At 49.4% G+C, this 11,922-nt stretch overlaps 1 protein-coding gene across 3 annotated transcripts; it reads right to left on the bottom strand.

Moving 5' to 3' along the window:
* Nucleotides 1–948: 948 nt before the first annotated feature.
* On the bottom strand, nt 949–11,922 carry ANKRD54 (ankyrin repeat domain 54). Of its 3 annotated transcripts, XM_033118113.1 has the most exons (9): nt 11,137–11,922; nt 9,679–9,726; nt 5,729–5,827; nt 3,777–3,848; nt 3,252–3,299; nt 3,053–3,177; nt 2,732–2,839; nt 2,278–2,348; nt 949–1,479 (listed from the first exon to the last, which is right to left on the bottom strand). In XM_033118113.1, the coding sequence occupies exons 1-9, from the start codon at nt 11,468–11,470 to the stop codon at nt 1,470–1,472; spliced, it is 915 nt and encodes a 304-aa protein (XP_032974004.1). In that variant the 5' UTR covers nt 11,471–11,922; the 3' UTR covers nt 949–1,469. The 3 variants fall into 3 exon arrangements, with proteins under 3 accessions (XP_032974004.1, XP_032974007.1, XP_032974005.1); XM_033118116.1 differs by having other exon boundaries at nt 1,014–2,348; nt 5,729–5,822; XM_033118114.1 differs by having other exon boundaries at nt 1,023–2,348; nt 11,137–11,916.

Below are 11,922 nucleotides of genomic sequence, written 5' to 3'. Positions count from 1 at the left end.
TGCCAATGTAAAGCAGCCTGCCCTTCGGATAACGGGTCGCAGAAGGGCCCAGGCAGTGCCCAGGATGCCCTTGGCAGGCCCCTCACCTATCTGCTCCCAAAGTTCTACAGCAAGAGTTCCTAACCTTTTGTGTGTGGACCCTCCTGAGAATGAAAGCTATGCACCCTTTTCTCACAAACACATGCACTCTCTCTACACAAAATCTTACATCATTTCAGGGATTCATACCTCTTTAAGGGCCCATTAATTGAACTCCTTAGAACTGAAGTTGAGAAACCTTTCCTCAACTCTCTCCAGGATGATCGGCCCTGGCCCAGGGGACATGGTGGGCAGAGACCCAGAGACGCTGGTTTCAAGACAAGGGGCCCACTCCCTTTCGCCCCTGCCTCCCCACTGCCCTGGACTCTTCCCTGCCCAGCACACCCTTGGGGCCATGGGCTAAGGGGGGCTGTGTCCAGGCTCCAAGCCCCAGCACAGCCCCTGTAGGAAAGTGAGCTCCAACTTGCCTCTCGGGCCCGAGTGGGCAGGGTTAATAACATGGACAGAAAGGGAGAAAAGGCACCCACCCACTGCACCTCTCCCACTTGCTCCTCACCTCATTCACTCCATTCCTCACCCCACACACAGCCAGCCGGCAGCCACCTCACACACAACAGCAGCAGCTCAAGTTCCCTGGAAACACTTCATTGCTACCTCTGCCCCTTTCCCTTCCTCAACCCTGCAGACCTGGTGGGCTTTCCAGCTTGCCCCCCGAGGGGATCCTGGAGGCAGCCTGGGCCTGTATCTCATACCTAAAGGGAGACCCTTTTTCCTTCAGGGTCTGAGGAACAGCTGGTTTTCATAAGTTTAAGTCAGATCCAGTTGGGATCTGGGGACAAGCTCCCCTCTGAAAAGTAGCCAGGATTCCAATTTGGTGAGGAGAAGTGGAGCAGAGCGAGTGGACAGGACTGACGACCTCGCTTAAGTCTGCCTTTACTCTGTAGACAGATGCCTCCTCGGGGAGGGCCCGGCCAGGCAGCTCCCTCCCGTCAGGCTCCCCTTGTGGACGACCCCTGCCTTTTGTGCGTCCAGGCCCACGACAAAGGGAATGTCTGCTCCTGCAGGGGTGGGAGTGGGTACCTCCTTTCCAGGGAGTTTTGAGCTCTCTCTAGTATATTAGTTTACCGTTGATGCTGCAACAAATTACCACAGACTTAGTGGCTTAAAACACAAATTTATTCTCTTATAGTTCGGACGGTCAGAATTCTAAAATCAGTCGGATTGGGCAAAAGTCAAGGTGTCAGCAGTGCTGGCTTCTTCTGGAAACTGAAGGGAGACTCCATTTCCTTGCCTTTCCTAGTTTCTGGAGGCTGCCTGCGTTCCTTGGCTTGTGACCCCTTCCTCGCATTACTCCAACTTCTTGCTTCTGTCACCGTATCTCCTACGTCCTCTCTGATCTCTTCCCTCTTCTGAGGATCCCTGTGATTACATCAGGCCCACCTGGATAATCCAAGATAATCGCCTTGTCCAAAGATCCTTTAACTTACTACATCTGCAAAGTCCCTTTTGCCATGTACAGTCACGTCCACAGGTTCCTGGGATTGGAACATGGACATCTTGGGGACGCTATTCAGCCTACCCCAGCGAGGCTATAGGACTGCAATGCCCTCCTGGTGTTTCAGTGATTAGGAGAAAAAGGGTTGGGGGCTTTCAGCTTTGGGTTCAGCAGGGTCCTTCCTAACTTTGTATTTCTAAGGTCTGAGCTTCACCAACACCAACCCTCCCCTGCAACCAGAGAAACTCACTGCGGTGTCTCCTTGCAAGTCAGGTGCCAAGTCTAAATCTAAGTGCTGGTGAGAGGTGCAGGGCCAGCCGAGAAGCCCTCTAGGCTTGAGGATGCCTGCCCAAAGTCCACCCCTTGCGGCTGCAACAAGCCCACGTTCGGGAAGGGACACAGAAAGGGTCTGGGGCCTGCTAAGGGTGCCAGGGAGGCCATGGGACAGTGAGGCCTGCTACAACGGCGCATGTGGGCCAGAGATGAGGTGTGGCTGCGTTGCGATGGGAGTCAGAGGAAGAAGCTGGAGGCATGGTCCTGGCCCACAGAGACGCTGGAAACCATGGCTGGGAACGGCTCTGAGGTTGGTGGAAGAGCATCTCTGGCCTCTGGGGGTGGGTCGAGGGCCTCCCAGACACGTGCAGCTCTATAGTCCTGGGCATCAGGCTTTTCTTTGTAATGAGACAGCAGGTGGGCAGGGAGGGCAGGGGCAGGGCAGGAAGGCAGGAAGCCCCTCTTGCTACCTCTTCTCCATGTTCTGCATCTGCAAGCTGAGGGAGGTGAAGCTGGCCAGCAGGTCGGTCACCTCATCCACCTGCAGGACAAAAGTAAGGCTCTGTCATGGGTGCCAGGACAGGCCCAGGTGCCTCAGCCCCTGGGTCTCCTTCCCAATTCCAAAGCCTGGAGGGCAGACATTGTCTCTCTTCTAGGGGATGTGGTGGCTTCACTGTGACTAGGGAACAGGTGTGCAAGTGTCCAAGTGGTAATTCTCGACACCCGATGGTCTCAGAATGCCCCAGAGAGAAGGGCCATGAGCAACTTCAAAGGAAGTGGGCAGAGGCTCTGAGGCCCACAGTGGGCTACAATGCACAGCCATGGCCTCTTTCTACGATGAGGGTCTGGCTGCGTCAGAGCAGGAACAGACTGGCCCTGCGGCTCCTGCCAGGCCCTGGGTCTGGACCTGCGGCTGCAGCTCACCTGCTCCCTGGTGCTTGTCATCTGGAGGCGGGTGCACAGGTCATCCAGCCGTTCCCGCTGCTCATGCCGCCCCAGGCGCTCCAAGTACTCTCTCAGCATCTGGATGATCTGAAACCAGGGTGCGCTGAACTGTGGGGGGGTCCCAGCTAACAGGCACATGAGGCCTGATCCTGCTGCTAAGAGGCCCAGTGGCACAGGTGCCAACTGGGGTCAGTGTAAGTGACCCAGGAGCCCTGGTGCTGGAGGCGGGGTGTCTGTGGTGAGGGCAGCACCTGCCCGGTGCTTGTTCAGTGCCATGGGCTCAGCATGAGGGGCACTCACCTGCTTCACTTCCAGCCGTACCGCCTCCAGGCACTGGGAGTGGCCTTCCTGCAGGATGTTCAGCTTGGACTTGGCCAGGTGCAGCGGCGTGCGGCCAGCTCGGTCCAGGGCGTCTACACGGGCCCCTGTGGGAGCAGGCAGGGGTGAGCATGCTGGTGGTGAGGGGGAAAGAGGGGGGACAGGGGAAGGGACCACATACCTCCTCGTAGCAGTGTGGTGATGACAGGGACATGGTTGGTGCAGGCCGCTGGGGAAAAAGAATGGGGACTTGAGAAGAAGAACAGGGCTTAGACCCGTGTGCCCGCTGGAGGGAGCAGGGCTGTGTCTCCAAGTGTGCCTACGACAGGTCATGCCTCCTGAGAGCAACTGGGTAGGACTCAGCAATCGAGCCCAGCTCCCTTCCTGCACCGCTGGGGAAACTGAGGCTTGGAGATGGGACCTGCCTCACCATGACCCATGGTGTGAGTCAGCCACAGGGCAGGAACCAGCTGCAGGTCTCACCTTCCCTAGCAGAGCTGCTGCGGAGCCAGTTCAGGGTACAGCCAAGCAGTGATCAACGGGGAAGCCCATGGGACAGGGGCTGGGCGGGTACAGACCTGGGGGCTCGGGTTCTCCCGAGATGACAGGAGCTCCTGCTGGGGACCCGCAGGACCCCAGGCTCTCCATCAAAGGAGCATGTCTGTGCTACAGGGAAGTACGTTTTGGCAGCTTCTCAGGCACTTACCCAGGTGCAGTGGTGTGTTTCCCAGCCCATCTCGCTGGTTGGGATCAGCCCCATGGTCCAGGAGCAGCTGCACTGGAAACAGGAGAACATGAGAGTAGCTGTCAGAAGTTTCTATGGACTGGATCCTAACCCCCCCCCCAACCTAGCTAAAGAAGCTCACTCAGAATGTGGACACTGGAACCAAACAGTTCCCTACGTTGTTTCACTCATTCACTCACTCACAGGGTTCAAGTGCAGGACTGTGAGGGCCAGGACCTGAGGATTCTGGGAGGGCCTCCTGGCCTATACAGGTGTTACAGGACTGAGATTTTTAAGGGTTAAAGAAAGTGATTCCAATCGCAGTGACTACCAGTGAAGGTTCTCAAGGGCATTTTCTGCTCCTTTCATAGCCAAGCACCCTGGTGGGAATTAGGCCAATAGATGATGCTTAGCTTCCCCTCCTTGAGAATCTCTGGGCCACCTCAAGGGTGGGCTGTGGTATCACCGGGGCTCATCTGTTACCCAGATGGAAGTGCCGGCAGACTAACTCCTACTGGGAGCCAGGCTGAGCTTTACACCATATACAGAAACTAATTCAAGAGGGGCCACAGACCTCAATGTGAAAGCTCACTCAGGCTTGTAGAAGAAACCAGGAGAATACCTTCAGGACCTTGGGCGAGGCACAGGTTTCTTAAATAGGCCATAAAACTGCTAACCTTAGACAAGACTGATAAAGTCATTAAAATGAAGAACTTGTATTTATCAAAAGACACCATTCAGAAGGCAAACTCAGAAAAGGTAAGTCATTTATATTTGATAAATGATTTGTAACCAGAATATAGAAAGAATTTCTACAAATCAATAAGAAAAAGATAGGCAACTTGTTAAAAAAAATGGACAAAAAAGCCTGAACAGATATTCTACAACAGAGGATATAAAAATGGCCAAAAAATGCATGTAGATGTGCTCAACTTGCTGTCAGACAAATGCAAACTAAACCACATTGAGACACCACTGAAGAGCGATAATAAAATTAAAAGGAGGCAATACCAAGCATTGGCAAGGACGTGGAACTATGTGGACCTCTCTTACGTTGCCGATGGGAGCGTATATTGGCACAACCACCTTGGAAGAAGTTTGGTAGCACCTACTAAAGCTCAATGTGTGTGGACCCAGTGACCCAACAATTCCACGCCTGGGTGTATATCCAACATAGGTAAGTGCTCATATCCACCAGGCCACGTGTATAAGAATGTTCACAGCAGCTTTATTCCTAATAGCTCAAACCTGGAAACAACAGAACAGTCCATCTGTAGTAGAATGGGAGACTCGTGTGCAGCACACAATGAAACACTATCCAGCAATAAGAAAGAACAAACAACATTCAAACACAACATTCAGCAATGAATCTCAAGGATATCATTTTGAGTGAAAGTCAAGATACAAAAGAGTGCATATTCCATGCTTCTGTTTGTATAAAATTCAAAAACGGGCAAAACTACTCTATGGTGAACAAGGTCCTCCTGCGGGTGCGGACTGGCCAGGGCCGAGTCCGGCTGTGTGGTGCTGAAGATATTCTGTCTTGATCCGCATGGTGGTTACACTGGTGTATACATACTGAAAGTTCACTGTTTATTAAGTTATACTACACCCAAAAAAGACTCAAAAAAAAAAAAAAAAAAAAAAAAGGCTGTCCCGCTGCTGCCCTTGGCACTGAGTAAATGTGGCCTGAATGTCTTAAAGGACTGGCGCCGACCTTGGAGGCAACCATAGTCTTTCCCCAGGTTTACTTCTTCCCCAGGCTGGCAGTGCCCGTTCTACAGGCTAAAGGAGTCAGAGGGCCGTGCACCACCTTGCTGGCTCTTCCTTCTGTCCAGGACCCCTTGGCTGTGCAGACAGCAGATCTTCCCCCAACGCCTCTGGAGAGAGGCTCCTTGCCCAGTCCCACCCCCTCCTCCTTCTCCAGAACTCACCAATCTGGTCATTGCCATTGCAGGAGGCGAAGTGTAGAGCTGTGCGTCCCTTGTCATCAGCTGCACAGGGATCCGCGCCATCTTCCAGCAGCTGCTGCACTGACACCACCAAGACAGAGGGAAGCAGGGGGTGAGAATGACAGTGTTAGCTAAGCTGCAGTCCCCAGGGGATGGAGAGGGCTGCTCAGGGGTCCTTCCAGGCAAGGCATTGATAATGCCCGGGAGAGCCAGTCCCTCCTGGATGCTTGCCCCAGGGATGCTTGCCATGACAAGGGACTTGTTCTCTTGAGGACACAACTGAGGGCGCCGGTTTCTGGGTGCTCAAACTACATGTCCACTGATAGAACATCATAGAAGGATCCTGGCCCTCTGTCAGGAATTCTAGTCACAGAAATCCCCAGCAGAGACTTTGGTCCCATGCCTCTACCTGAGTTTGGATACACATCCACTCCAGCTGGACACAGCTGCCCAAGCTGTTGACGGATGCTTACTTTGCTCCCAGGCGGCAGCCTTTTAAAGTGGGCAGAATGCAGGTTCTAGAGCCACAGAGACTAAATCCTGGGCTAAGCCAAACAAAAAATAAAGGGGTACATTGCCAATAGCACAGGGCAGTGGAAAGAGCTGGCTGGGTGTAGAAAAGCCTGGTTTTGGACCCCAATTCACCAGTAAAGGGGAATAATCTTTGCTCTGCCAATCTCCAGAGCTGCCGTAATGAGAATAATGGATGTGAAATTACTTCTTTGAAAAGTATGAAGCCATTACAAAATATGAGACATTATGTATTACATGTACATGTCCAGCGGAAATGTAGAAATTGCTGCCAAACATCATTTTAGAGCAAACATCATTTTAGAGGTTTTCTGTCCCAGAAAACCTTGAGAGGTTTTTAAAGGTTTCCGAGGACAGAAAACCTCTCAAGGACTTGAGTCACTCCAGACAAAGCCCAGGTTATCTCCTCCTCTATGAAGCTTTCCTGTCTCCTCAAGCTGAGTCAGCAACTCCCTTCCGCATCTCAGTACCGTTCATCCTGCGACCCTATTATTAACATGCTATGCTGTTTTAGAGTGATTGCTGCTGTACAGTCAGCACCAGCCAGGAATCAGGTACCTGACTGCTAAGCCCCTCGGCCACCCAGCAAGGTATCACGTCCATTTTACAGACAGCAGACTCTAGCTCAGAGAGATCATGTGGAGTGCCCAAGCCACGCTCACCCAGCTAAGACGAGGCCAAACCGGGGTACAAAGCCAGGCTTCGCTGGCTCCAGAACTTACACCTCTCCAGCTAACCACTTAAGTTCAGTTTTTCAGCAGGGTTTGTCTTGGAAATAGTATCACTTTATATTGTTCTTCTTCAATCATATTATACGTTTTCTGTTTGGTTTATCTTAATGCCTTGGACCAAGATATTACTTGTCCTGCTCAATGCATGTTGCTGACTAACTGAATAAATGAAGGAAGGAAAAGGCTCATGAGAGTAGAGGAGAAATAAGTGTCAGGCCGTCTCAGTGTTCATTGGTGCAGTCACCAAAAGATAGCTAGGATCAAAGAGATAGGCTAAAATAGCCAGTTCTACTTTCTGATTTGTGTAGTTATAGTCTTTCTGGAAAGCACTTTAGCAACAGCTATCAGAAGCCATCAAAATATGCATACCCTTGGGATAATCCATACCTGGGAAATTATCTTAAAAATGAAAAACCAACATGCAAATATATGACCAACTAAATCATTCTTGCTTTGTCCTGTTGAAGGTATAGGTTGCATCCGTTAAAAATTGTGGTTATAATTGAGGAATGGAATTATAAAGTGTTTTTTGCTTTTTACTTTATAAGCTTTAGAAAAAAAATCATACAGTCATGTATACATTCTGTAAATAGGAAAAAAACTGACAGTGCCATTTTGAAAAAATGGTTATAAAGACTATAAAAATGTTTATGACACAAAACATTCTGCAGGCTACAAAACTGTGTATACGGCAGTTTGCAAGCCCATAAAGAAAATTCCTCTGCATAAGAAAAAGGACTAGAAGAATATTCACCAAAACTTTAACAGAGATTTGTTCCTTTGCTGACATTATAGATGTTTCTCTTGTATATTTCTCTAATATCCAAAACATTTAAAATGCATACATTATTTCCATATTTAAAATATTTTATTTTTTTATTAGTTTCAGGTCATATTTAAAATATTTTAAATGATTTATGAATTCATAGAAAAGCACTTGTAATTTAACAATAGCAGGGTATAAAGTTTATGTCCACAGTAATTGCTAAAATATACAAAAAAAACAATAAGCATGCAGAAAAAGAAAACAAAATACTAAACATGAAAGGAGTGAAGAGGCTAATCTTACAGCCAGTTTCACCATCACCGTCCTGCAAGAGCCTAATAAATCTAAGAGCCATTTATATTTGAAGATGGGTGTGTTAGAGGCTCTGAATAGAAAATTACAGCCTTTCTATCAAAATAATAAAACTACCATGTGAACACCTCATTCAAGATGAATTAGACCTTTGGTGAAAGGGAAGTATAATTAAAATATTCTCTGGTCACACACTAGTAGTAAAAAGAGAACACTTACCTGTTTTCCTTAAAAAAACTATCTAGGTTACTGCCCAAATATTCCAAAGTGTTAAAGTTCACAGGAAAGAGACCAAAGTAAAGAGAGCTGAAAAGCCCCCCAGTTTCCAGGACTGCTCACTATGCTAATCCAGGATTAAGGGAACCACTTCAGGGCCCATGGTGTGACACCCCAGCTCCTAAGGTAAACAATCTCCTCTCCACGCCTGCTCTCCTATCACATGGCTCTCAATCTATACTCACATTTTATCTGTCAACCGGAGGGTCCCACCACCAAAACAGAATGACGTCCACTTGAGGTAGGCAGAATAACTGCCCCCAACGATGCCACGCCCTAAACCCCAGAATTTATGGCTATTTATGTTTTGGGCCTTACATGCCCAAAACGGACTTTGCAGATGTGATTAAGGTTAGGGACCTTGAACTAGGAAGATTATCCTGGATGATTCAGGCCCAATTTAATCACACCAGTCCTTAAAAATCAGAGAATCTTTTCCTGCGGTGAGATCCAGGGAGATGGCAGTGTGACAACTCAGTTCACTATTGTACTTTGCAGCTGGAGAGAGACGACAAGTTAAGGAATATGGGTGGCCTCCGGAAGCTGGAAAAGGTAGGGAAAACAGATTCTGCCCTTGAGCCTCTGGAGAGAAATACGGCCCTGCGGACACCTTCATTTCAGCCCGGTGCAACTTGTGTTGGACTTCGGGCCTACAGAACTGCATAATAATAAATTTGTGTTGTTTGTGGTTAATTGTTACAGCAGCCATAGAAAATGAATATCCCTCTTTTCCCTGATTCACAGAAAGAATTAAGTCAGTGGATAAACTTAAAACTGTTTTCCTGTAACTTGTCCTTGTCCTTTGATCCTGCTACTGCCCTGTCTCCTAGTGAACACTGGAGGGAGAAACAAAAACACAGAGTGGTGCCTTTCAGGTGTTCTGCTTAAAAACAAGTTTGAGAACCGGTGACCCAAAAAGCCTCAATGAACAGCTGAAGGTGGCGGCTCTGTGCAGACGGTGGCTCTCCTGGCAGCTAAAATCGACGGTTCATTCCCATTAACCAGAAGTTTCCAAAAGTTCCCACTCTGCTGCTGGGTATCAGGGATACAAAAGCAGACACAGTCTCCACCATCAGGGAACCCACAGGGTGATAAACACCATGACATCAGGAAGTTTGGGGTGACAGGAAACATGGGAAGAAGAGTGAGCACCTAAGCCAGATTTATCGTCTGCAAGATGATTGCAGTTATGCAAAGACTACAGTGAGCCTGGTCCACAGGTTAGCTGAATTCAAGCACTATCTGCCCAGGTATTGGTACCTGGATTTTTCCTTCCCTAACTAGCCCATGGAGCTGGATCCGCTTTGTACACTCACCTGTTTCCACATCGTTAGCATTGGCCGAGTCCCTCAGCCTTTTCAGAGCTGTGAAGAGAGTAGGAGAGTCCCAGTTAAAGAAAAACGACAACAGCCATGATGAAGCAGAAAGCGGATGGTTTCCCAGTTAACCCACCACACAGCCACAATAACATCTAAAGGGAAAGAAAGGTGCCAGGATACAAGTGACACCACCGTGGGAACAAGGAGAAACTTGAAACGTGGCACAGCTAGTGCAAAAGCCACATTCTGTAGCAAATCCTCCAAGGTCTTTGGAGCCAGATATTGGTTCTGTCACTTGTAGCAGCTGGGTGACTTGAGCAAGTTAGTTAACCTTTCTGGCCTCAGGTCCATCATCCCCAAAACAAGGTTGAGCTCTGTTCTGACACCCCCCAGTCGTTGCAAAGACAAAATGAGATGTTTACATGGAAGCTCTCTGTGAACTTACACAGGTAATCTTACATTCTCCAAGACAGGCCAGTCCCAAATGACTTACTTAAATTTGGTAATTCCTAAGCAGAAACATTTTTCTCCTACAATGACACTACCTTCAGTTTAGAAGCTAATAGAAAGCAATGTCTTTGTCATCAGAGAAATGCTCAAAAAGGACAACTCAGATACATAACAGTTCCTTACATTCATAGAGTACTTTATGGTTTATACAGCACTCTTAAATTCTCATTTAATCTTTATAACACTATTAAGATACAGGTGGAATCACAGTAAATTGTAAAAGACAATCCAGTCGACATACCAGAGTAGGAGTTTGAGTCTGGCAGCCCTGGGTTCTAATATAGCACTTTCTAGCTATGTGACTTGGAGCTAGGCAATTTCTCTGAGCCTCAGTTTCCTCTTCCATAAACCAGGAAGTATCTGGATCTCAATGAGTTATTGTGAGGATTAAAAATGATCACATATCACGCAACAGGATTTGGCACACAAAACCAGATTAATAGCTATACATGCATTACCTTCCTTAACTCTCGCAACATCCCAGTAAAGCAGGTATTGTACTAATTTTACGGGTGAGAAAGCGAAGGCTGAAAGGCTGTATAGTTTGCCTAAGGTGGAAATGAGATAGAGGAGTCCAATCCAGGTCTGTGCATTAAAACATATTGGTAGGATTTGGCTGACCTCCCCTCTCAGATAATAAAAGTATTCCCCAGTACTCCATTGTATTATCTACTAAAAAACACCTAGAGTCATGACAAGTTTCTATTCAGGAATTACCAAGTGTGAAAGGCCTAGAGTGACTAGTTCTGAGCAGGAACACTTTACTTTTTTATTTATTTACTTTTTTAACGTTCACGGTCCTTAGCCGCTATAATTATTACTACTGAAAGGAGACTCTGGGCCCTTAGATCCGATGTCGGAGGACTCCAGAATGAGGGGGCTGGGGAGAGATCAGGGGCTGGATTCCTGGCGGGGAGTCCGCCACACCTCCTGCGCGCTCCTCACCGTGCACCTCCTTGCCGGTGGGCCCAAGCCGGCGGTGGGGCCTGGCGGCGCGCCTCAGCCGGGTGGCGGGGATCTTACAGCATAGCTCATCGCGGGGCTCCGAGTCCTGCTGCCACAAGACATGGAGGTAGCGCAGAGGGGACTGGGCCCCGCCGGACGCCCGGCCCGGGAGGCCCGGGAGGTCCGCGCCGCCGCCCAGCGCAGACCCGAAATCGGCGAAGGAGAAGAGGCCCTCGGGGCCAGTCAGCGGCTCCGGCGCCACCGCGCACTCGCCGTCGGAGCTCGAGCGGCCAGAGCGCGGCTCGTTGTCCGCGCCCCCGGCTGCGGCTGCCATGGCAACAACTCTGCGCGGGCCAGACCGCGGAAGCCTCGTTCCCGACCGACCAACCGACCCGCTTCCCTCCACCCTAAGCCTCGCTGTCAGCGGGTGAGCGGGCGGGCCCCAGCCTGCAACCACGGCAACCGAGAGAGGGGCGGGCTCCGGTCGCGAGCGGAAGGGTTCCGAACCAATGAAAACCCTTCCGGCCTAACCACCCCTCCCTCCCGCCAACCGGGTATAGTTCCTGCAATAGAATTGGTTTCCGGCTGCGTGACTGACGGACACAAGAACCAGTCATAAATTTGAAGTGTCCACGGCTCCGCCATACGTCCCTACACCGGAGCCAATTAAACAGCTGAATTTAAGACTCTCCTTTTTTTTTTTCCATTTCCTCCGTCGGTCCATGGGAAAGGTAACGGGCAGATGCTTTAACCAATCACATTAAGATGATCTGCAGCCACTCAAAA

The sequence above is a fragment of the Rhinolophus ferrumequinum genome, chromosome 10 (assembly GCF_004115265.2).
Source record: "Rhinolophus ferrumequinum isolate MPI-CBG mRhiFer1 chromosome 10, mRhiFer1_v1.p, whole genome shotgun sequence".
Taxonomy (NCBI): Eukaryota; Metazoa; Chordata; class Mammalia; order Chiroptera; family Rhinolophidae; genus Rhinolophus; species Rhinolophus ferrumequinum.
Note: the sequence above shows the minus strand (reverse complement) of the source record. Positions and strands in the feature narration are given on the sequence as shown.